At 39.4% G+C, this 26,700-nt stretch overlaps 2 protein-coding genes across 2 annotated transcripts in view; one reads left to right on the forward strand and one right to left on the reverse strand.

The window, feature by feature from the left end:
• LOC113522763 (poly(A)-specific ribonuclease PARN-like) overlaps window positions 1–15,151 on the reverse strand; it is a 36,939-nt gene extending 21,788 nt beyond the window's left edge. The window contains exons 1-11 of the mRNA XM_052903575.1: window positions 14,912–15,151; window positions 14,477–14,827; window positions 14,069–14,201; window positions 13,053–13,208; window positions 11,674–11,806; window positions 10,119–10,240; window positions 9,229–9,347; window positions 8,116–8,358; window positions 7,143–7,229; window positions 5,959–6,104; window positions 4,498–4,550 (exon numbers count right to left, since the gene is read on the reverse strand). Coding sequence (XP_052759535.1) covers window positions 4,498–4,550; window positions 5,959–6,104; window positions 7,143–7,229; window positions 8,116–8,358; window positions 9,229–9,347; window positions 10,119–10,240; window positions 11,674–11,806; window positions 13,053–13,208; window positions 14,069–14,201; window positions 14,477–14,827; window positions 14,912–14,930 — 1,562 coding nt within the window. The 5' untranslated portion in view covers window positions 14,931–15,151. The remainder of the gene's footprint in view (window positions 1–4,497; window positions 4,551–5,958; window positions 6,105–7,142; window positions 7,230–8,115; window positions 8,359–9,228; window positions 9,348–10,118; window positions 10,241–11,673; window positions 11,807–13,052; window positions 13,209–14,068; window positions 14,202–14,476; window positions 14,828–14,911) is intronic.
• Window positions 15,152–15,325: 174 nt separating this feature from the next.
• On the forward strand, window positions 15,326–26,203 carry LOC113522773 (dynein axonemal assembly factor 5). Its single transcript, XM_052903574.1, has 12 exons — window positions 15,326–16,303; window positions 16,896–17,079; window positions 17,896–18,113; window positions 19,153–19,310; window positions 19,829–20,032; window positions 20,389–20,539; window positions 21,812–21,976; window positions 23,306–23,497; window positions 24,162–24,292; window positions 24,803–24,995; window positions 25,300–25,491; window positions 26,014–26,203. The coding sequence occupies exons 1-12, from the start codon at window positions 15,667–15,669 to the stop codon at window positions 26,139–26,141; spliced, it is 2,553 nt and encodes an 850-aa protein (XP_052759534.1). The 5' UTR covers window positions 15,326–15,666; the 3' UTR covers window positions 26,142–26,203.
• The last annotated feature ends 497 nt before the right edge of the window (window positions 26,204–26,700 follow it).

The raw sequence follows: 26,700 nt of genomic DNA on the forward strand, positions 1-26,700 counted from the left end.
TAGAATATAATAGATGTACAACTGGTATTGTGAAGAGAATAAACTTTATTATTATTTTTAAATTTTACCAAAATTCTCATCTCCCCTCTTAAGGAGAGGAGATGGCAACTAACCCCCGGCAGAAGCACAGTCGGCCGGGGTTCAGGGCCCCAGGGAGAGAAACCGGCGTACAATGCGGGCAGAATCTAAGAGCACCGCTTTCTGCATCTTTCCCGGGAGTGAGCCGCCTCGGAATCCCAACCTTCTGAGATGTTGTTCCAGACTGGTTGGGATAAGACCGTTCACCGACATAACGATTGGGATGATTTCGGTAGATGTCACCCCCCACATTTCGGTCACCTCGTGAGCCAGGTCGAGATATTTTCTCTTCTTCTCGGTTTCGGCTTTCACGAGGTTCTCGTCATGCGGTATGGTGACATCCACCAAAAACACCCTCGAAAGTCCCCGGTCCATCACCACGATATCAGGTTTGTTCGCAAGAACAGTCCTGTCCGTGATGATGGATCGGTCCCAGTAGAGCCTGACGCTGTCGCTTTCGAGGACCGGCTGTGGCTCGTACTTATAGTACGGCAACCTCTCATTCGCGAGGCCGTACTTCAGAGCTAGCTCTTGATGGAGTATTTTGGCTACCTGGTTGTGCCTGTGCAAGTACTCTGTGTTGGCAAGAGCTGAACAACCCGAAAGCACATGTCTGAGTGACTCTCCGGGATGGCGACATGCTCGACAGATGTCCTCAGTGCCATCCTTCAGAATGTGCTTTCGGTAATTGTTCGTCTTAACCACCTGATCCTGTATTGCACAGACAAAACCCTCGGTCTCTCCGAAGAGATCACCGAACTGTAGCCAGTGCACGGAGGTCTTCGTGTTTACGTACGGCCCGTGAAGGGCTTTGAAGAACCTTCCGTGCAACTCCTTCTCTTTCCATACGGCCTCCCGCTGAGAGGTACCCAAGACTTCGGGTTTTCGCCAGTCCTCTTTAGCCAGAGAAAGAGGAGTGAATCCTTTGTCACATTCTATGACCTCTCTATGCAAACCCTCGTCTCTTTTCTCCAGAAAATATGTCCTGAGGCTGTCAATCTCGCGGTTGTGCATGGTCTTAACGCTTAACAAGCCTCGACCACCAGCTTTCCGCGGGATATACAGCCTCATGACTGACGATTTCGGGTGATGCATTCTATGGAGGGTCATAGTTGTGCGGACTTTCCGATCCAGGGCTTCGAGTTCGGTTTGAGACCATCTGAGCACGCCAAAAGTGTAAAGGAGTACGGGTATGACCCAGCCGTTATAAGCTCGGATTTTATTGGCGCCCGACAAAGAACTTTTCAGTACTCTTGTAAGGCGCGCAAAAAATTCCTCGCGGACTGACTGTTTCATATCCGTCTCCTTCACACCGATGTTTTGTGACATGCCCAGATACCGGTATGTTTCAGCCTCGGAGAGGGTTTTAATATTAGAGGGATCTGTGGCGATCCCGTCAGTTTGAGTGACCCGTCCCCTCTGCACATGGAGGACCGCGCACTTGTCTATTCCGAGCGCCATCCTAATAGAGCTGCTATAATCGTTTACGATATTTAGCAGCTCCGTCAGGCGTTCGACGCTCGGAGCTAGCAGTTTCAAGTCATCCATGTACAGAAGGTGAGACACTCGTGTACCTCCTCTCCGATACTGAAATCCAGTCCCCGAATTCTCCAGTAAAGTACTGAGTGGATTCAGGGACAGGCAAAACCAAAGTGGACTCAAACAATCGCCCTGGAATATTCCCCTCTTTATCTCTATCCGGTCAGCGGTATCCGTCAATCGCTCGCCCTGGATAGTCAGGATCGTCGTCCACTGCCCCATGCATGCCTCCAAGAACACTCGAACTGTACCGTCGATCTTGTACAGCTCGAGTATCCTCCGGAGCCATGAATGGGGCACGGAATCGAACGCCTTTTTATAATCTATCCAGGCGGCGGAGAAATTCCGACGGTTCCGCTTGACCACGTGGCCAGCGACAGCATCAATGAGGAGCAGCTCCTTCGATCCGCGGCTACCGCCCCTGCATCCGTTCTGAGCGCCAGATAGGATCTTATTCTCGTACACATGACGAGAGATCTTAGCGCTCAGAACGGATGTTAACGTCTTATATATTGTCGTAAGACAAGTGATGGGGCGATATTTAGATGGATCCGCGGTATCGTCCGTCTTAGGAGCTAAATGAGTGATCCCGGTTGTAAGGAAGTTCGGGAGCGTCCTGTTTTCGAGGGCACTCTGGAATTGCACGGCTAAGGTCGCATGGCTGGCCGAGAACGCCTTTAACCAGTAGTGCTGCAATCCGTCGATCCCCGGACTTTTCCAGTTCGGAGCCCGACGGATCGCGGCAACCACGTCTTCCTCCGTAATGGCAATGGCGTTCATCGGCGTTATTCGAGCACATGCTTCCTCAACATCGTGCATCCATGCGCCCTCCTCATGTTCCACAGGTTCAGACCACAGCTGTCTCCAGAAGGCGACGAAATTGGCTGTTTCGGGTCTTTGTCCTGTGGGCTGTAGTTTTGGGCGCTCCAAGTTCCTATAGAACTTCCGTTGATCACTCATAAAGAGGCGATTCTGTTGATACCTCTCAACCCTCTCAGAGTACCGTCGGAGTCGCTTCCCCCATGCAGCGATCTTCTGCTTCAGTTCATCTATGCGCTCCGTAAGTTTGTGCCCGAAGTCCGGCTGGAACAGACGTACCCCTGTCCCAGCAAAGGCCTCTTTTACGGAGCGCATAATTCTCGGGCGTGTGTTGCCCTCCCTGAAGCAGAGCAGTCTACCAATGAGGACTCTGGCCTGGGCGATCCGTCGTTCAATCCTTCTTTTCCAGGCTGGTTTCATATTATCCCTTTGGATATTACGTCCAGCCCGGGGCATTTTTGCGCCGGTATATCGGCATACTGCCAACGCAGCGCCAAACAGGATTGAACTCGTCTCTCCCAGGTCACCGCTGCCCTCAAGGTACTGAGGCAGCAGTCCATTTGTGGCCTCAATGGCATCCCGCGTCGCCACATTTGGATATATCCGGGGAAGCTTCGGTCTCTCTTCGAGGGGAGTTCTTCGGATCTCTAGAATCGCCTCCTCTAGTATGCTCCTCATATGCTCTATATCCTGGGAAGTTGTTCCGTCCGCATCCGCTTCTGAAAGCGTTTCGGCAACCACCTCTACGCTAGGTAGCACGTCTGAGATTGGTTGCTCTACGGTCGCGGAGTTTGCTTCTGGAACAACTTCACTTCGCAATCGTTCGAGTTCGGTCGCGCTAAACATACCAGAGCGCTGTATGTACCGAACTCTGTCGGCTAGGTTCTGTTCCGAGACGGTTAGATCCGGTAAAAGACGCAGAAACTCGCGGTGCATTACTGCCCGGTATCCTGTTCTGCCTGTTTCTGTCCCTGTAGCCCTGAAGAACGCACGCATGAGGTCCTCATTCATGGCTCTTGTCCACCTCATGCGACGTGTACCACCAGTGGCGGGCACCGATTGCTGGGCCTGTGACGGCCCTGCCGGCGCCAAGCCAGCTGATGTCGATGGCGAGGGGTCGGACCGGCCAGGTGGTGGGGCCGGTCGGCTGGCTCGCATTCTGCCGCGCCTACCGCCAGTTGTAGACGCGCCCCGGCGACCCCCGGGCAGCGACCCTATACTGTCTCCGTTATAATTATTCGCCATCTTTATTTTTGCCATTGCCCCTTTAGCCGCGTAGGTTTTATTTATACGCGTGACCGCCTTCCACGTGAGCTAGATGGTGAGCTCGGACGCGGGGTTGGACTTTGGAAGGCTTATTAATTATTATTATTATTATTATTATAAGTAAAGTATCATCAGCAAACAGTACTATATAGTGCCACCAATCAAACTTTATAATACTCTTCTCCATCCAAAGGTTGCCTGGAAAAGATCGCTTTTAGCGATAAGGCCGTCCATTGTTTTCCAAGTATAATATTTTCTTGTAATTTTTTGTATTTACAATTACTATTATAATATTTTGGAGGAAACAATAAAGAGTATCTACCTATGTTTACCTTCACCAGAGGGAGACTTTGTACAAAAGTCGATTGCTTGGGTACCTCTGTCCCATTCGTGTTTCAACCGTGAAGCAGTTGTGTTTGCATGGCTGTGTTTCAGTTTGAAGGGTGGGATATGGCGTGAATTTACTGGGTACAGAGAAATAACACCCGAGTCCTCAGGAATGGCAACGCATGGGGGGTATCATGGGCGAAACAGTATACTCTGTTATGTCCATGGTACTGCTCATGTCTATAGGCGACGGTTGCCACTTTCCACCAGGTGGACCGTCAGCTTGTTTGCCATTCTAAGTTGTATATAAAAAAAAAGTATATTCTCTATCTTTTCCACCATCTAACAAAATGACCACAACTTATTCATAGGAAAGGTAATTGTTCGAAACCATACTTGTAATTCACTCATTCATCAATCGTTCGTTCATTCATTCATTCATATATTGTAAATAATATTAATACGTACATGGCTAACATCTTCCTCGCTGTTAACTGCAAACGTTGCTGGTCCTCCGTAATCTGTTGACAATTAAACAGCTAAATGATTTAATCAAACACATGTTCCACATAGGAAACATTTACATGGAACAGTCTATAAAGATCTTAACCGTTTACTTATAGATATCTAAACATAAATACTTTATTTTACCAAAGTAAGTCAACGTCAAAAATATCAACAATAAAAAATATTATTTCTGATTTATTATTTAAAAAGTGCCCTGCTAGTGAACTCGAACGTTAATGATACAATATATTGCATATATGTATATCACTAAAAACTTTGCAGCTATCTTCATGTTTTGCTTTTTTTTTTATATACACTTGAGATTGCTTAGCGATAAGGCCGCCTTTGTATCACTTTTCATTAATATTTACTGTATTTGTTATTTCTCTTTTTACTTGGTGCAATAAAGTGTAAATAAATAAATACACATTTAGTTTTAGTAAATACACATTTACAGTTTTTAAATACATTTTTACTACCAAATCTAAATTTTCAGTAACAGCTTATCAAGAATATTACTGCATACGAGTAATTAACGTTTCAGTTCGCAAGCAAATAAAGTTTTTAAATAATCAAATAGAAACGTTGTATTATGTTATATTATTATTAAAAATTGACAGATAATTTCGATGTTGCCATACTTCGGTAAGCTAATGTTATGAAGGTTCTTAAGTCTTTTGCAGCGGAACCGGATATCGTCGTTCATCTAACACACATTATGTCGAGTTAGCACAATCATTCACATTAGGGATTCATGTGTATCGACATATTAATGGACAACTCGATATCGATAATTGTTGCCGCTTGCCGCACTTGGCTGTTATAATATATTTATATAATGCCTTATGTTTAAATAATTTATGTACATACATACATGTCTATATACATATATTTAAATATTAAATATAATAAAATATTATATAATTGGAAGTATTTATATATCAGCCAATGTTATATTATATATATACACTACATAGACACGAAGAAGTGTTAAAGCACTATATCGCCAAGATTCGTACGTATGAATAAATTCATATATTTATTTAGCTCACAACTTCAAGAGAACAGAAGTAAATATTTCACAATTTGTTACAATATTCTTTCTTTCTTTATTCTTTATTGTACACAAAACATACTGTTAATCACAATTCATTATAAACATAATGTACAAGGGCGAGCTTATATCTAATAAGAGATTTCTTCTAGCAAAACCTTTTCATGTAGATTGTGTTATTTTAAAAATATTTTACTAACGTACGGCTTTATAGTTTTTTTTTTTTTTATTATTACATACAGCCCATTTTTTTTTTGATAATATAGTTTGATAATATAGTTTTATATTTTTGTTTTTAAATTGGCTAAGTATTTATTTAGTATATCTTTTACAAAAAAAAATCAAAACTGTACATTTCCGTGACTCACCTTGGCCGCCATCTTGTACCGTACGTACGGTATGAGTTTGATCCGACTGTGCTTGGCGAGTGCTTTCATCACGTCCTTGGCTTTCTTGCGGTTGCTGAGCGCCACCAGCGCAGACGTGTCATTGAGAAACTGCACCGACACCGCACCTGACACGACAGATTGTGTTATAATCAATCTATATGCATATATTAACATTATCATAACAGCCGTTACCTGTCCACCGCTAAACTTAAGTCTCTCCATATTTTTTTTTTTTGATGGGTGAAAATGGAATGGTAACCCCGCCTGCGCTAACGGGATACGCTGGCAGAGCACCAGTGAAGGGTGATAGATGAAAATGAAAACAGGCCAGTTAGCCCATCATGATGAATTCATCAGGAATTAACCATGATAATTTCCAGGGGGAACCGCGAGGAGGACGACCTGGTTGGATATATTGCAAACAATGGGATTCTCAGTCTCCATTACTAACAATCCCTTTCCCCCCTGTCTCCCCATATTAGGGAGTTTTGCCAATAGTTGCCATGCTTAGTAAGCGAGCTGGATAACCGCAGTAAGGCTTTGATGTTTTAAGAGGGACGCTACAGATCATCCCACGACCATAAAGATCCTTTTGTCGCCTCTTACAACGCCCACAAGAAAGGTGGCCTATTCTATGCCGAAACTACATGTCTAATATAAAATAATATAATATATATTTAGACTTTTAAATTATACCCATCTGTGTATTTGTTTCAGTTGTCTATTTTTATTTATTTATTTATTTATAAATAATGGAAAGTGGTAACCATCGCCTTTAGACGTGAGCAGTACCATGAATATAACAGAGTATACTGTTTCGCCCATGATACCCACCCATACGTTGCCATTTCTGAGGACTCAGGTGTTATTCCTCCGTACCCAGTAAATTCACGCTATATCCCACCCTTCAAACCGAAACACAGTCATGCAAACACAACTGCTTCACGATTGAAATACGAATGGGACCTCTGTACCCAAGCAATCGACTTTTGTACAAAGTCTCCTTCAGGTGAATTGGTGATGTGGATCACCTTCTTCTGCACCGTGGGAATTTGAAGCAGCGCAGGCGGAGTTAGTATTCCATTATCGTATCATTAAAAAAAAATATAACCATATGCTAGATTACCACCTTTGTTTTATAATAAAAAAAAAAACAAACTTACCATATGGACTGAAAAGCTGATTAATTTCATTTCGCTGCCATTCTTTAGGAAATGTGAAATAAAACACGTGGTCCCTTGATGGGTTTGCTGTAAATAAAAGACAAGTTATACATCTACACGAAACAGTTGTAGATAGGAGTACTTTGTTAAAGCAAATACTTGCATATCAACATCCATTGAAAAAATATGAATACGACTATAAATCCCAATGGGATAATCAGAGGCATTTGTCAACTGCAGTCGTTAGGGGGAAAGGGATTGTTAGTAATGGAGACTAAGAATCCCATTGCTAGCAATATACCCAACCAGGCCGACCTCCTCGCGGTTCCCCCTGGAAACTGTCATGATTAATTCCAGATGAATTCATCGTGATAGGCTAATGGGCCTGTTTTCATCCTCATCGATCACCCTTCACTGGTGCCCCGCCAGCGTATCTCATTAGCGCAAGCGGGATTACCACTTCTTTTTCATCCAATAAAAAAAAAACTGCAGTCGTTATGGTGTATATAATACATATGTTTACATTTCGTCTAACATATTAGAACCCAATGTAACATCTATATATTGATATCTTCAAGACGTTGAAAGTGGAAAGCGGTCATCACCCATTTCAATATCGGTCGGATATCTATTTTTGATTGATTTTAGAATGGCAAACAAGCTGACGGCCCACGGACGGAAAGTGGTAACCGTCACCTATAGACATGAGCAATATCATTGACATAACAGAGTATACTGTTTCGCCCATGACACCCCCCATGCGTTGCCATTCCTGAGGACTCAGGTGTTATTCCTCTGTACCCAGTAAATTCACGCCATATCTCACCCTTCAAACCGAAACACAGCCATGCAAACACAACTGCTTCACGGTTGAAACACGAATGGGACAGAGGTACCCAAGCAATCGACATTTGTACAAAGTCTCCCTCTGTCGTTCTAAGGCTCACAAGAAAACACTAGATTAAAAACTCACGGTCCTCGCCATTCAAGTTCATATAGGGCGTATCCTGGTGCGCAGTCTTGGAGAGGTATAACTTGTCGAGGAAGGGGCGCAGCACCGGCGAGCCGTCGGCGGAGACGCGGACGCCGCTCTCGCCTCGCATTCGCGCTAAGTGCGCCTGCATCGCCAGGAAACACATGCCGGTCACGTACGCATCGTAGCCGGCCTCGTGCTGCTTATTGTCCGCGTGGCAGTAGCCCCGGCCCGGGGACGACACTGTCCAAGACACATTCAATATGTACAGAATGAATATTTAAAACTTATACGAAAAAAAATCTACTTCAATCGTGGTAAAACCAATTATATTTATTTAAAAACTAAACGAACCGACCGATTTTGATAAAATTTCTATGGGAAACAATTTAAAAGTATATCCTTTCAGGTAAAAAGAGAATTTTCTAAATCAGTTTATAAATGACGGAGTTACAAAAGAACAAAAAAAAAATAACCGAATTGAGAGATTCTCTATTCCTTTTTTGAAGCCAGTTGAAAGTTAAACATATTTGTCCACTGTTGAACATAAGCCTTTTTTGTTTTTAGCCAGTAGCTGCCACACTTGGCAGTTGAGTTGGCAACCGCAGTTAAGTTTTGGAGGTGTTTTAAGAGGGACGCTGCTGCCCATCTCTCGCACTCCCTTAGGCGTCTCTTACAACGCCACGGGAAAAGAAGGAGTGATTTATTCTATGCCGGGACCACACGGCCATATTGTATACAATTCAATAACGGACTAATGATGTAATGTCAATAGTTGCCTTTAACATTTTTTTTTATACAACTTAGAATGAATTTAGGCAACAAGCTGACAGCCCACCTGATGGAAAGTGGTAACCGTCGCCTATAGACATGAGCAGTACCATGGACATAACAGAGTATACTGTTTCGCCCATGATACCCCCCATGCGTTGCCATTCCTGAGGACTCAGGTGTTATTCCTCTGTACCCAGTAAATTCACGCCATATCCTACCCTTCAAACCAAAACACAGCCATGCAAACACAACTGCTTCACGGTTGAAACACAAATGGGACAGAGGTACCCAAGCAATCGACTTTTAAAAATATAAACCTATAATTTAGATATCACATACCCACTTTTGGCAATGAGAACGGTGGCTCCGATAATGTTGCGTACAGATGCTGCAGTACATTGGAGGGCACCTCTTCTTTGAAAGGTGGCATGCTTGACATGTATTTTGTATCTAGTAATCTGGAAATAAAGTCTATTTTATAACTAACCGTACAAAGCTTTGTCTACCCATGGAATCGAAATAGACGTCTACCAGAATTCTAGCTGCTAAGTTTTAAATTAATTATTGTAGAATATATATTTTTTTTTTTATTCTACAATAAATCAGCGAGCAAATATAACAGTATTTGGTAATTTCATCTAAACTAAAGGGAATTTATTTGATTTTTGGTTTGTAATAGATAATATCAAAAAATACTTAAATTAATTTTAAAAATTCTTTATCTATAGAAATCTACATAAAGCTACACACTACGAGTAACATAAATTTATATATTTTATAACTGTATTTATACCAGGACCAGTTAGTTTTATCGAAGCTTATTTTTTACGTACGAGATTGATAACCCACTGTTGTTGTAATGGATAATAATGGAATGGCCACCTGCGTTAACGGTATACGCTGACGGGACACCAGTGAAGGTTGATAGGTAAGAATGAAAAGGCAGGTCAGTTAGCCCATCGTGATGAAAACATCTGATTTCAGCACGATGGTTTCCAGGGGGGAGGAGGGGCACATGGAAGGCGATCTTACAACATATATTGCTAACAATGGGACTGGTAGCCTGCATTACCAACAACCCCCCCCCCCCTGCCCCCTTAATAACCCTAACGTTGTTAGGCATATGTCCCTTTAAATTCTGCCTGTAATGATCTTCTATGACTTACTATATAAGTTATAATAGACTTTATTCTATTTGCTACCTTTGCAGCATTAAAAAAAGCTCACACCTGGGAAACATGCAATGTGCAAACTCCTTGAAAGAAGCATAGTCTTCCGGTAAAGGTTGGAAAAAGTGATTGAGCGTGTGAAGAACATCTAGTATCATGTTGTGTCCCACCAATAGCTTTCTCTGAAACAATACAAGAAATATAAATAAATAAAATCAACTGACGCTCGCGTCACCAGCAAAAGTTATGGATCGAACAAAATATGGCAGCGTGACGGGTCTTTGAGTTCCCTAAAATATGCCTATAATAATATTATAAATTAAAAATATAAAATACGCCTAAAATAGGCGCCATGATGACTAGCTCATCCGTCACACTCGTGAACGGGTGTGGTGTTTGTTTATTTTCCATTTAATAATACATATAAATAGAATTTAATTCTATTTATAGTCACAGTACCCATGCAAATGTAAAATTATCTTGTAAATAATTTGAAAAGAGAAACTATTATCTTGCGAATTCTTCTCACCAGATAACATCAAAAACCCAGCAATACAATCATAAAAAATTGAATATTTAAGAGCTTGTAAACAAATAAAATTATTTCTATTCTATTCAAATAATTACTGTTTACAAAAGCAATAAAATACCAATGCGTAAATACGAAAACGATTTTATTCCATTTCACTTGTTTAAACGTATTTTTTTTTAATGGATGACAATGGAATGGCAACCCCACCCGCGCTATCGGTATACACCGGCGGGGCACCAGTGAAGGATGATAGGTGAGAATGAAGTAGGTCAGTTAGCCCATCGTGACGAATTCAACAAGAATTGTTCACGATGGTTTCCAGGAGGAACCACGTGGAGGTCGACCTAATAAGGCATATTGTTAGCAATGGGGCTGTCAAACTCCGTTGCTAACAATCCCTTTCCCTCCGTTTAAACGTATTATCTATACCTATTTATATTTATTAATATTGTACATGAGAGCTTGACCTTCGATTATGATTATACACAGTATTGTGCAATAAACTATGTGATAGACGAGACAGTATGCGTACGAAACTGCCAGGTTACTAGCACATTGACAAATGTAAAATTAAGTAATTCTGTTACTTATAAATAAATAGAGTAACTAAATAAGCCAGTCCATAAGAAAGAGTCGACACCTCTGTCGCTCCCCTCTCGCGGGCTTGGAGTGCCATCTGCACTCGCCCCTGCATTCGCGTCCGGTGAAGCTGTAAAGGCCACCCACGGCCAATAGCAAACACGCTCAGAAAAAAAAAAAAAAAAAAAAGAACTAAATAAGCATGAAGAAAACTAGATAGAGGAACGACCTCAAATGCATTGTAGTGAGTCAGTGGAAGCAGGTGACCTATATCAGCAGTGAACAGATAATGCCTGAGGTGATGGTGATAATGATAAAATAAAATGGGATAAAGTCGATTACTTTATACATACATGAGACATGTAAAAAAAATGTAGAATCAGTATAACTGTTCTATGATGAAATACTGAACGGTTTATTCCAGATTTGTATGATTTCCTATTAATGGGTATAGACACTTAGTATATATTTAAGAAACATTAATATGTATAAAAAATAACTCACTGACTCGCTGATCATTTGGGCAACTTTAGAGAATCCTACAGCATCTTCTAACTCCTCCCATTCCTTCTTTGTTTTTTGCTCAATTTTACTTGAACTGTGATTTTCAGATGTCAACCGTGTTACTACTATAACTCTAAAAGATAAAAGTTATTATTACAAGTAAAGTCTAGTAGGAAATAATGTAGTAGGTAAAATAACTGTGTTTCTAAATATTTATAGTAATCAGTTAACCTGTTAAAGCACCAAGAGGTAACAAACAAACTCACTTTCACATTTTTTTTATAGGACTTAGAATGGCAAACGAGCTGACGGCCCACCTGATGGAAAGTGATAACCGTCGCCTATAGATATGAACAGTACCATGTACACAACATAGTATACTGTTTCGCTCATGATACCCCTCATGCGTTACCATTCCTGAGGACTCAGCTGTTATTCCTCTGTACCCTGTAAAGTCACTGCCATATCCCACCCTTCAAACCGAAACACAGCCATGCAAACACAACTGCTTCACGGTTGAAACACGAATGGGACAGAGGTACCGAAGCAATCGACTTTTGTACAAAGTCTCCCTCTGGTAAATCTATAATCCTTTACTGTACCCTCGCGGTACCCCGTCAGGCTTGCAACACAAAACCAAAACACAGCCATGCAAACACAACTGCTTCACGGTTCACAGAGGTACCCAAGCAATCGACTTTTGTACAAAGTCTCCCTCTGAATCTCACAGTATTAGTAATGTTATAAACCTTATTTACCTATATTAATTTGAAATTAAATTAGTTAATATAATGTCAAATTACTTATACAATTGAATACTATTCAGAATGTTTTTGTAATTTAATAATTATTTATAAAGTGCTGTACAGACAATAAACTTTTGTCTGTACAGCTCTTTATATTTTATCTTCTCCTTGAGAACAAAAGTCAATATAACTCTTACCAGAGATGGATATAATTTTTAACTAATATGCAAATTTACATATTCCAGATTGATTTGACTGATAAAATTATGCTATAGATTATCTTTCATTTTACAGCATTTTACCAAAGGGAGACTTTGTACAAAAGTCGATTGCTTGGGTACCCCTATCCCATTTGTGTTTCTACCATAAAGCAGATGTGTTTGCATAGCTGTGTTTCGGTTTGAAGGGTGAGATATGGCGTGAATTTACAGGGTACAGAGGAATAACATCTGAGTCCTCAGGAATGGCAACGCATGGGGGGTATCATGGACGAAGCAGTATACTCTGTTATGGCCATGGTACTGCTCATGTCTATAGGCGGTTGCCACTTTCCATCAGGTGGGCCGCCAGCTTGTTTGCCATTCTAAATTGTATAAAAAAAAAACTGCGGGCCTTAGAGATCATGTAGCATACCTGTCCTTATTTTCTAATGTTCTAGAGTCAACAAACACCTCGTCTTTAAACTTTTGGCCCAACTCCTGGAATAGCAGCCGTCTGATGAATGGGTTGCACCTATCTATCACCATCTCACTCTCTTCACTCTTATTTACAAACTGTTTCACCCTTTCACTGAAAAAAATAGAAATTTAAACAATTTTAGACTACTCTAGTAACTGTGCATGAGACTGGGACATATTTATTGACCAAGATTAAATATAGCCTGTGTGCTTATTTGACCTATATACTATTTACAATGTAAGACTTTGTACAAAAGTCATTTTGGGTACCTCTATCCTATTCTTGTTTCTGCTGTAAAGCAGTTGTGTTTGTATGGCTGTGTGTTTTTGAAGGGGAGGACATGGCAAAGAAATTACAGGAACCACAGACATTACACCTTAGTTCTCAGGAATGGCAATGCAAACATCTATAGTACTATTTATGTCTATAGTAGACAGTTACTATTTTCCATCAGGTGGACCATCAGTTATAGCAATTGATTTCTACATATACTACATGTACTAATCTATTAATATTATAAATATTAAAGTTTGCAAAGATGTTTGGATGTTTGTTACTACATCACATTTAAACTGTTAAAAACATTTAAATTTTTGACACAGATAGATCACATCATTAACTAATATATAGGACACTCATATTCCAATTCAAGCAGACAGGATACAGCAAATTTTAAATTATTTTATAAATTTAATTGTACTGTGTATATATTAGTTATGTATTACTTGCCATATGGTCCCCACATAGAATGGGCCACCCCTTTCTGTCCCATGGGTCTAGTAAAAGGCGACTAAGAGAATTTGAAAATGGTTAATTAATGGGCAACAGCATCCCTCTTAAATTATCAATAAAGCCTAATTACAGTTACCAATCCACCACAATAACACCAATCCACATATGGGGAAAGGCCTATCAGTGAACAACAGTCACTTCTAGCAATGAACAGTTAATGGCAGATATAATAAACTAACCATATATCTCGTATTTGCTGCTTATGTTCCTGGGGTATTGGGATTAATTGCTTAGCTGAATTATAATTTTTTTGTTTCTCCAGAAGTGCCTCACGCAACCTGCTCTCAACGGGGCCAGTCATGTATGAAATACCTACAAATGAAAAAAATAATATTGATCAACCCAATTTAATAATCACATATTTTTGTAATTAATTTTAAATAAATAATACCTAAACATTGATTAAAAAAAAATAGGTTTATATTAAAATAAAAACAGTTACATAATTGAAGATACTTATTAATAGAGATTACAATTCTTAGAATTTTACCAGCATCAAGTCAAAAATTAAAATGACACAAAGAAAAAAGGAATACTAAAGGGCAAGCAAAATACTAGAAGCATGTCGCTTGCTAAAATATACTCACCATCTCTAATCAACTTATTGAAGTCAAACCCTTGAGTTGCCAAAAAGTCAAGGCTAGAACTTTGACAAAGAAACATTTTCTCCGGCCCAGGTCTTCCACGAGGGAACAAATAAAAATTATATGCTTCATTGACATAATGATTTTCCGCTTCATCAAAGCAAAAGGCGCATAATCCGAACTGAATAAGTAAAAATTCGGAGGAACTATTCAAAACCTTTGTATAATATTCAGCTGGTGTATCAAACATTGACAATTCTCTACCATTCATAAGACCCGTAAACTCCGTATCTATTACCAAGAAGTCCGATCTCTGTATTGATGCTTTAACAAGCGGGAGCGTCTCTTTAAAGTCTGAAAATGATTATAATAAATACTACAGATTAGTTTTCGTGAGAATATATAAGATGATCAGTAACTTTAGGATAAAAATCTTACTTTTTCGAGTCACCTCCATCGTTTCCTAGCCGTACAACACGTTTTTATCAACTAACCAGTAGCAGAAGAATACATAAAACTATTATTTGTTTAATATATACTTTAACGAATACGTCTTATTTTCTATTTTATTAAATATGCCTTTCAAAGGGGAACTGAAATTAAATAAAAAATAGAAACATTCAGATAATAACCATATTAAAAACATACCCACAACAGACTATAGATTAATAAGTGAAGAACTTTTGGAGTTTCGGTACTGAATACATTGACCTATGTTTAGTCATGGATTGAGAATCATTATTTTGCTCATCTCAACAATATTATAAAAATTAAAATGTCAGGTACAACTCTATTAGTACATATACTACATATTCAAAGATTTATATAAAAAAGAATAGTGAACCCCATTTCTATCCTACATGTAGCAATAAATGCATATCTTAGATTATATTACGTTATACTATGTCAGTGATTCATATTGATTTCTTTGATCTTCTACAAAGCTTTAACAGCTAAATCTATTTAATACTTGCACTGCATCGTATACTATAGTAGTTGTATGATAGTCATATTATAGTCAGACGTCTGTCACTGTTTGTGGCATAAGAAGCAACACTAGGCCCATAAAAAAAATAGTTTGTCGTCATGGAAACATACTTTTGTTTACTACTAATAATTTTAATTCATTCTAGATCATTAATTTATGTTTTGTCAATAATCACACCAAGCTAGGTTCCTAAAAAGTGATAATTATGGCAGAAATGAACACAAATCTTCAAGATAACCCTCGTGGTGCTTTAGAAAAGCATATAAATGCTTTGCAAAGTGAATTAAAAATGACAAGAAAACAAGCTTTAGTAAATATAAATAAGGAAATATTTGAGAACCCTGCAAATAGTGACTGCGACTTGACTGTTGTGTTTCCTGAAATATATGCCTATATTCTAAAAAGTTTTTCTGACCAGTCTGAGGCATGTCGAGAGTACGCTGCGTTAATTATTTCCAACTTTATAGAACGGTTGCCTTTAAATGACTATTATTTAACTTATATTTTACCTGTACTAGTTCGACGAATTGGTTGTCCAGAAATAGTTGAAGAATCCGAAGAAATTCGTTTAGTATTAATCGAACTTGTTCACAAGATATTGGACAAGTATAAAGTACCTCACCTTCTTAGTCCATTCATTAATGACTTCACAAGTATTCTAACAAAAACAAGCACTGATCCCTTTCCGAAAGTAAAGCTTGAGGCATGCGAATGTATAATTTTATTAACGAAATTGATAGAAAGAGACTTCCACTTTCAATCAGAGAGTTATGTAAAGCCAGTTTTATCTAATTTTGCTCATCAGCACTTTAGAGTTCGAGTTGCAGCAATTAAAGCCATAGGTATTTTTATTTTTTTACTTTCTTATTAAATTTTAACTGGGCTCATAACTTGATGTTTAGTATCGACAGCAAACTGCATATTTTGTTTTTTTTTTTGATGGGTGAAAATGGTATGGTAACCCTGCCTGCGCTAACGGGATACACTGGTGGAGCACCAATGAAGGGTGATAGATGAGAATGAAAACAGGCCAGTTAGCCCATCATAATGAATTTATCATGGTTGGGTATATTGCTAGCAATGAGATTCTCAGTCTCCATTACTAACAATCCCTTTTCCTCCCATATTTTATGTTTATGATGTTTTATCATGACATTTATATAGAGAGAATATTTTTCTGACATACAATTGTATTTTATTTTTCTGTTTCACCAAGAATGCTACTAGACAGCAATTTTACAAATCAAGTACTCAGTTTAGTATACAGCACTATGAACTTGAAACTTGAAAGAATTTTTTTTTAATTGACCACTGTCTGGAAAGCAGTTTTACTCAAGAAACTGCTGCTCTTTAGAAACTGAAGTTTGAATTTTAGGATTTTGTGCGAGCCTATTGAACCTCAAAAAGAAAATAATTTTCTTTTACTTTCTGTAGGAGCTATTGTTCTTGCTGGTAATGCAAAATGCTTTGAGCTATCGATCACACCAATGGCTGAGAAACTGTTTGATGAAAACACCCAAGTGCGACTGCAGGTGACACTGGAAGTTGGTAACTGGGTGCTCAATTATAGAGATCGATACTCATTCTGGCACCGCATGATACCACTCTTGCTAACAAGGTAAATCAGTGAAATTTAGTCAAGACATAAGTTTAATAAAAATATATTTAAGAAAAACCCTTGCAAAATTTTCACTTAATCATTTTAATAAAGTTTAGCTTTTTTTTGCTCACTCACTAATTGTCTGGACTGTACCTAATATCATTATCAACATCATCATATGAGTCATTAATTGTCCACTGCTAAACATAGATCTCTTCCACAAGTGGGGTTTTGCCAGTAGTTGCCATGGTTGATAAATGGTGGTTTTTTGGTCATGATTTAAGAGAAAGTCGCAGATAAAAACTTGAAAATTCACAGTGTGAATACTAACTACATAATTTATTTTAAATACGCTATCAGGATATAACGTGATGAAAAATTTTTGCAGATAAATAGTACCTACATACTTCTTTATTGCCGACGTTTCGACATGGATTGCACCATGTCGTGATCACAACAGGACAAAGTCCTGACAGTGTAATTTTAAATATATGTAAACAACGCGAAAGTTTAAAATTAACTAACTACATATATACGACTAGCCCGAAGGATAAGCAAGCTAAAGTGGCAATGGGCTGGCCGGCCACATAGCTCGAAGAACCGACAACCGATGGGAAAGAAAGATTCTTGAGTGGCCACCACGTACGGGTACGGGTACGGGCTCAGGACCGTTCTTTATGGCAGTCTATGGGAGAGGCTTATGTCCAGCAGTGGACGGATAATGGCTGAAATAATGATAATAATATATCTGACTAAGTACATATGTCTAATAATACATTGAAAATATATTAACTTAGCTCAATTTTTTTAGCCTAATTTGGGATTTTTGTTTAGCCTTAGTGATGTAATGGCCGATGTCCGAGAGACAGCCACAAAGCTCTGGACTGATATAGGCCTTCAATACATGGAGGAGAATGAGGAAGATTTGAAAAAGAAAGCAGATTTCCTCAAGGATGTTCCAACCCACTACCCAGATGTGAAACGACCCAATCTTGGCTGCAGAGTTTTGGTGCAGAGTAACATTGGGAAAATTGTACCTGCTATTGGTCGAGGTATCTATGTATAAGAGGAGACATGGCTGATTGTAGAAATGTAAAATTTTATATAAGGTTTCCTTATTATAACTGTTACTGAGCTCAAAGATTTACACGCACCAAGCTCCGAGAAATAGCTTGTACATAATGTAAATAACAACAACCCCGGACACTTCATAAAAAATTATAAGGGTCATCTATTAATACTAAAAATTACAAAACATATTACACATAACACAGACTCTTAAATTATTACTTTTAAGGATAAAGGAACACCTTAGCCCTTAGTAGCCAGAGCATAGCATTCCATTTAACTCAGTCATTGGTCATTGCACTGTGTACCTTACAGATCACTTCCAAATCTAGTTTCGGTTTGTAAAGGAGTAACTACTTCACAATCGGGGGGAAAGGGATTGTTAGCAATGTAGTTTGACAGCCCCATTGTTAGCAATTTGCTCTATTAAGTCGACCTCCACGTGGTTCCCCCTGGAAACCATCGTGAACAATTCTTGTTGAATTCGTCACGATGGGCTAACTGACCTGCTTCATCCTCACCTATAATCCTTCACTGGTGCCCCGCCGGTGTATACCGTTACCGCGGGTGGGGTTACCATTCCATTATCATCCATTAAAAACAAAACTATTTCACAATCATATCAGGTACATAGCAAAGAAAATAAAAAAATATATACTATTTATACTTAGATTATATAGATAGTGTCTCCATACAAATGCTTAAAAAAAAACGATTCAACTTTTTCATACAATTTTGCGTGATAAATAGTCATGAGTGATCCCTTTATAACTTCTATATTAATTTTGTAATATAAATTCTGCACCTTTTTAATACGCGAAAATTAAATTTATTTATTAAATAAATATAGCTACGTTAAAATAGATTGTTTGCGTAAATATATAGAACATTAAATAAAAAAGACGAGTAAGCTAATTTAACAATTAGTTGAACAAAAAGTTGACAAGTTTTTGAGATTCAATGCTCTATCTATATAATCTAAGTATTTATAGTACGAAATCTACAGATCTCGATTTCCCACAGAAATGGACGGGTGGCAAGCGGATGCACGCCTCCGTTCATCCCAGTTGCTGTGCTGGTTGCTTTTATGCGCTGAAGAGGGCGCCACTCAACACGCCAACACGATCGTACGCACACTGATACGGGGTGCAAATGATGATGACCCCAGAATTGTTACTGAGGTAATTATCGAATGTTTAATCTTTCTGAAAATATTCATGAAAAAGTAAAGTAAAGTAAGTAACAAGTACCAACATGTTGAAAACATTTTTATTTAGCACATGGAATCGTATGATTAAACTTCGATTCAAAACAAGCAGTTTTATCTTTGTCTCCGTCTAATATTTTCTATTGTCAAGCAATTTGCTTGCATACTATAATAAAAAATCATCCCTGATTTCGATGTTTGTTTAATGGGTGAAAATAGAATGGTAGCCCCGTCTGCGTTATCGGCTGCAGTACCGACCTTGTCGCCACTCGTACCCTAGCGGCGACCAAGTCCAAAAGGAACGTACGGCCAATATTCCCTCTGTTCTCGTCCTCTTCTTTTTGTCATTGATAATTCCGATCTATGGTGGCAGATTAAGCAAACCATATTCTTGCACTCATTATTTATGAAACCCAGGATTTGGACTTATAAAATCAAGAAAAACGCAAGAAATCTAACGAAGTCTGAGGTGGTACATAATTGACTGTTCAGATCAAACGCGCGTCTGAGCTGCTCGGCTACTTCATCACTCCAGACACATGGTGGCCGCTGCTGGAAGCCGACGTGGACTCCTGGCCCGCGCTCCTCGTCATTGCCAACGTACTGAAGGGTTCCCGCGCGGAACTCGTCACCGGAAAGGTGATGGAAGAGCTATGCAAGGAGATCGCTGATCCCGATAGGTGCAGAATGAGAAAGGTAGCTATTTGTACTATATTAATATATTCAGTTGGATGCTATTTCATATAAATCCAATTTTTTTGGGGGGAAGGGATTGTTAGTAATGGAGACTGAGAATCCCATTGCTAGCAATATACCCAACCAGGTCGACCTCCTCGCGGTTCCCCCTGGAAACTATCATGGTTAATTTCTGATGAATTCATCATGATGGGTTAACTGGCCCGTTTTCATTCTCATCTATCACCCTTCACTGGTGCTCCGCCAGCGTATCCCGTTAGCGCAGGCGGGGTTACCATACCATTTTCACCCATCAAAAAAAAAACTGTTTCACGTTTATAATATTATTAGTAAGGATGTTACGTTCTGTCCTTCAGGCCAAATATCAAACGAGTCTGCTGCACGTGACCGAAGCCCTAATGCAGCTATGCGGCGATGCGTGCGCACCGGTGTTCGACCAGCTGTTCACCGTTTGCTTCACCGTGTACGCGATGCCGGTCGACGATCACATACAGCTCATGGCACTCTGTAAGTAGAAAAGTAATCAAGGGCCAAGAGAGCGTTTAAGCCTGTTTTCCAGGGTTCTGTACTGTCCATAGCAATCAATGTTTTAGACAAGTGACAAGCAAATTCATTAAAGGAATCGAAATTGATAACGAATCCGTGAGAACGAGATAGCAACATCGAATGTCTCATTCCAACTCATGGACTCCTTTGCAATAACGATTCCATCGATGTATTTACTTGTCTAAGGAGGGGCAGGGGGGAGGGGAATGACATTTATTTAAAAATTGCAATGAAAGTACTGAGATTTTTAAGTTACAAAGGTTGTTGCAGTGGCTTCAGATTAAATATGATTGAATATCGAAAACTTGCAAGGATATAATCACAGTAAATAGGAGAGGGAGTCTTTGTACAAAAGTCGTTTGCTTGGGTACCTCTGTCCCATTCGTGTTTCAACCGTGAAGCAGTTGTGTTTGCATGGCTGTGTTTCTGTTTGAAGGGTGGGATATGGCGTGAATTTACAGGGTACAGAGGAATAACACCTGAGTCCTCAGGAATGGCAACGTATGGGGGAAACAGTATTCTCTAGGCGACGGTTACCATTTTCCATCAGATGGGCCGTCAGCTTGTTTGCCATTCTAAGTTGTATAAAAAAAAAAAACATAAAATGGTCACAACTCAGTTTATGTTTTGCCCCAAAAGAGTATAACACTGATATTCTGTTGTGGCCAAGAGCCAGTCGCATAAAAAGACCATATTCTTATATGGTAAATTCAATTATTTTACTTTTTTTTTAATGCGTGTGCCGCATGAAAGAAAAAAACTTGTTACTTGTTTTATATATTTTGTTTTTTTTTTTTTTGTATATGCATTCTTTTATCCCTTTTTACTGTGTATGTCTGTTGTTATTTGTATGCTGTATTCTAATGTAAATAAAATTATATATCTATTTAATTATTTTAATTAACTATGTTTTGCATAAATAATTAATTCATCTATTTAATGAAAAGGGACTTAATGCTGATAAATATATAAAAAGATAAAAGATATATTTATTTAACAAAGTATGTTTGTATTAGCACAAAATTTATCATTGCTTCCTAGACTAGGCTGAGCCTGTTCTGTAGGAAACAGAATTCGTGTTATCATATACATGCATATATATATATATATATATATATATATATATATATATATATATATATATATATATTAAACATAAGCTAGCAGTACTGACAATTATGTAACTAATTTGTATAATGAGTATAAATGATATATACTAAAAATAATACGCAGCAAACCTGGACAAGCTGCGGTACATAGAGAAATGCGGCAGTACGCTGTCGAGCCTGTACGAGCGGCACGTGGGCCACATTCTCACCGACATCGACAGCGACCCGATCACGTGGTCGCTGCTCACTCCCCACCGTTGTCTGCTCGACTGTGTGCTTCTACGTGGAGGTACGTCCACATTTATATCAATCAATCAATCAGAGCCATCTCTGGCCGCCCGATGTTACGTGGGCGGACGAGGTAGGGGCCTCGGGGTATACCCCACTACCCCGGCTTCAACTCCGGAGGCGACGACCTCCGGGTCACTGGGTTCTTCAGCCGGCATACACTGATGGTCTGTGTATGCCGCGTGGTGTCTTCCACATTTATATAGCTAATTGTATACTGCGACTTTGCCTAAATTTAGATGGAGTTATCCTTTTGTCGTTATTAGTAGAATGGGTCACCACTTCCTTATTCGTGGTTGTTTTAAAAGGCGACAAAGGGAACTCAATGGCCGAGGAATAGACAGTAGAGTCTCTTTGAGAACACCACCAGCCTAACTTCGGTTGCCAACCCGCTTGCTAAGATTAGCAACTACCAGCGAATCCCCACTTATGGAAAATGTTCAGCAGTGGGCAGTTAAAGACTGACATGATGTTGAGGATACCTTTTAGTATCCTGTAGCAGAGTGTTTAGTTCATCACAACGACAGCAGTAGACAAATGCCTGGAACTACCTCATTAGAAGAAGAACCATTACCAGAGGGAGACTTTGTACAAAAGTCGATTGCTTGGGTACCTCTGTCCCATTCGTGTTTCAACCGTGAAGCAGTTGTGTTTACATGGCTGTGTTTCGGTTTTAAGGGTGGGATATGGTGTGAATTTACTGGGTACAGAGTAATAACATCCGAGTCCTCAGGAATGGCAACGCATGGGGGGTATCATGGGCGAAACAGTATACTCTGTTATGTCCATGGTACTGCTCATGTCTATAGGCGACGGTTACCACTTTCCATCAGATGGGCCGTCAGCTTATTTGCCATTCTAAGTTGTATAAAAAAAAAGAAATATTATTAGTAATGGGGTTGATTCCTTATGAATCCGTTACGATGACCACACTTACCTAACTTCAGCCTCAATATTGCTCACTGGTACCCCGCCAACATATACCGATAGTGCAAGCCATTCCATTATCACCCATAAAAAAAAACTATCCTATTATATTTTCAATTTATTTCTGTGAAATTATCAAAATTGACGTAACTTTGTATTTATAAACAAAATATCGAACAACTACTTTTGAATAATACCTGAGTCCTCAGGAATGGCAACGCATGGGGGGTATCATGGGCGAAACAGTATACTCTGTTATGTCCATGGTACTGCTCATGTCTATAGGCGACGGTTACCACTTTCCATCAGGTGGACCGTCAGCTTGTTTGCTATTCTAAGTATATATTTCCCAATTTTCCCCTTAGACACTCGCATTGTTAAAATATAATTCGCATCATTATAGGAGCAGCCTTAGGCAACCAGCTACACATCATCGGACCCCTCCTCAAAGCGAGCCTGGCGCCGGCGAAGATGGATCCTGAGGTGAAGCTAAAAATCTTCACTAGCCTGTCCACGATGCTGCTCCAGCGGCAGACCAACTTCAGCAAGTGCGACACCTTTCAACTGGAAGCGTTCCTCAAAATTATTCTTAAAGGTTATTATGAGCATTCATCTTCATCATCATATCAGCCTTTAACTGTCCACTGTTGGGGGGAAAGGGATTGTTAGTAATGGAGTCAAATAGCCCCATTACTAGCAATATACCCTGTCAGATCGACCTCTACGTGGTTCCCCCTGGAAACCATCGTGGTAAATTCTTGTTGAATTCGTCACGATGAGCTAACTTACCTGCATCCATCCTCACCTATCATCCTTCACTGGTGCCCCGCCGATGTATACCGATAGCGTGGGTGGGGTTACTATTTCATTATCACACTTAAAAAAAACTGTCCACTGCTGAACATTTTTCTTAATCCTTTTCCCATAAGATCAGTAGTTCTCACGCTTAGCAAGCGGTTTGGCAACAACAGTTAGCTTTTAGAGATGTTTTAACAGAGACGCAGCTGTCCATCCCTCTGTCATTAAGTTCCCTTAGTCGCCTCTTACGACATCCACAGGAAAAGAAGTGGCATATTCTATGCCGGGACCATACAGCCAAGTGCTTGCATCAGATCTTATTTCGTATATATGTATATATATAATTTATTTTTGTATGCCTTAATAAATATATTTCATTGAAATCAGTTGAGTGGTATCGGATAATAGAACAATGTGATATGACATTTTTATATTATATATTAAAATTTTATTGTAATCAGATGTAATAATGGTGAACCTGGTGTGGTCTCCGGGACGGACGGCTGAGGCTACTCGTACTGCCGCTGTCGCCTGCCTGTGCGCCGCGCTGCAGCCTGCGGGCGGCGAGGGGGGCGGAGGGGACGGCAACGAGGTTCCATATTTAAATTTTTTGCTATTAATTAACGAAATACATTGCTTGAAACTACTGTCGGTATTCATAAATAAAGTCTGAGTAAAAATATTTTATTTCCTAGAAAAATCTTTATATTACCAAAAGAAAAAGTATTAAATTTATCTATAAAACATATATCGTCATAGTCGTAGAATACTGACGGATCTGACAAAGATTACATATAAAGATCCGTCAGTATTCTACGACTATGACGATATGTGTACCAACCCCACTACGTAGTATAAGATGTATATCACATCTGTTGTGTAAAATTTACACGAAATTTGCCACGTGTGAACTGATTTTAATTACAAATTTGTTAACAGCGAAATCTATTGACAAAAATAATTACTTTAATATATCATTGCCATTGAAACCTCAATTAATATTTCGTTACTTTTTTTTTATATACAACCAGTTCTTTTAAAGACGACAACACAGTAGACCATAGATAAATCTTTTCATCGTCAACTTTATTTTTTACCATAGACAGTGAACCTGTTCCCTACAAAAGAGTCACTGGCGCCGTTCGTGGACGAGATGGTGCCGCTGCTGGCGGCGCTGGTGGACGACAACTCGTCGCTGACGCGGCAGCACACGCTGCGGGCCATAGCCAGCCTGGCTGAACTCGCTGACCAGCGCGACTGTTTCACTGCTGACGTGTTGCACAAGCTGTATTTTGGTGAGTGCTTTTTTTTTAATTTATTGTAAATTGAATTTATAATAACTTCACGACTGACGACAGTGTACAACTTGACGCTGACGCGACACCACATGCAATGGATTATTTTAAGCTTCCTTTACTTATAGACTCAACTTTTGTACAAAGTCTCCTTCTGGTAAAAAGTTACTAGACAATCCGTCACGCCATTCGTTGCGGGATCAATTCGTGACCCTTAGTTCTGAGCGACTGTGAAGCCAGCGCGTTCGCATCACAGTCAAATAGTTACTAAATAAAATAAATAATTAAACTTTATATGAGGCAGTGGTGCTGAAGCGTCTCGACGACAGCAGCGCTGCGGTCCGCGAGGGTGCATTACACACGACTCGCGAGCTATTCTCTCGTCGCGCGCGGCCCTACGACACGGTGGTGTACGGTGCACACGTGGACGCACTGTACGCGGCGCTGCTGGTGCACCTCGACGACCCGGACGAACAGTTCCGGGGGCAAGTGCTCGGTAATGTATTAAATAATGGACTATTAGTCCCATTGCTAGCAATATGCTCCATAAGGCCGACCTCCACGTGGTCCTCTCTGCAAACCATCGTGCTGAATTCCGGGTGTGTTAATCGTGATGGGCTAACTGACCTGCCTTTTCATTCTCACTTACTATTCAACATTACAACAGTTAAAAGCTGATATGATGATGATGATATCATCACAATTGACCGCCCGCTCTCGCGAACAAGTAAGTTTGCCGACTCTTACGTGAACTGTACCGAGAATGAGAATGGCCTTTCCCCAGGCATATTTCCTTCATCCTATAACCTCGGATCCTTTAAATGTAGCGTGGAAAACACTTATAGAGTTGGCACAGTGCGGTGCAGTCAGCCATAGAGAGTAAATCATTCTCTTTTCAGTTGATCGTATACATGGGCCATGTTGTCTCTGTGTTCGCTCAGGATGGTGTGGTCACATGTCGCATTATAAATAATAGTATTTAGTAAGATTTGTAACAATAATAATGATTTTATTGCAGATACACTATTAGCACTCAGCGACGTGGACCCAAAAGTGCTGATGAAGAAAGTAAAAGCAAATATACACCTCTATAGGAACAAGGATGCCTATGAACGTCTAGCTAGTCATTTGGAAAAGATGTTGTAACATTTTGTTTGTTGTTTTTTGTTGTTTCAGTTATTTTATTTAATAAAGTTAATATAAAAATATTGTGACTTTGAAATGTTCTTTTATTTTCATGCATTTTTGCAGCTAAATTGAAAGATGTAACATGTTACTATACCACCCTAAGCGAATATGGACAGAGACAACAGGGTCTATGAACTCTTTTAAATCCACCGAAAAAAGAACGAAATTACTTTTTATTGAAACATTACTTGAGTTTAAGTGCTATGTAGCATAGGAAAAACACTATGATTAAGCATACAAATTACTAACAATTTTTTTCATAAAAAAAGGTATAGTAGTCGATATTTAACAGAATAAGAAAAATAAAAAAAAAATTAAGTGTTAATTCATTTTGGACAGAAAATTTTATTGTTGTTACACATTTTGCTCATGTGAGCCCTTCGATTCCGAATTCAATTATGGACACATTTTCGCACTTAGGATTTTGTAATAGGTACGTTGAAAAAAAATATCTTTCGTTCGGTAAATTGCGTTAATTATTTTTTCTCTCAGCTCTTTCACAAACTTTATTGGAGTC

The sequence above is a fragment of the Galleria mellonella genome, unplaced genomic scaffold (assembly GCF_026898425.1).
Source record: "Galleria mellonella isolate WM207_F2 unplaced genomic scaffold, CSIRO_AGI_GalMel_v1 utg139, whole genome shotgun sequence".
Classification (NCBI taxonomy): Eukaryota; Metazoa; Arthropoda; class Insecta; order Lepidoptera; family Pyralidae; genus Galleria; species Galleria mellonella.

Excerpts from the sequence above, each read along its gene's own strand:
- LOC113522773 (XM_052903574.1), top strand. The coding sequence starts at position 15,667 with ATGGCAGAAATGAACACAAATCTTCAAGATAACCCTCGTGGTGCTTTA. Across the intron at positions 17,080-17,895 it reads ATACCACTCTTGCTAACAAG|CCTTAGTGATGTAATGGCCG; the intron begins GTAAATCAGTGA and ends ATTTTTGTTTAG. Across the intron at positions 20,033-20,388 it reads ATAGGTGCAGAATGAGAAAG|GCCAAATATCAAACGAGTCT; the intron begins GTAGCTATTTGT and ends TCTGTCCTTCAG.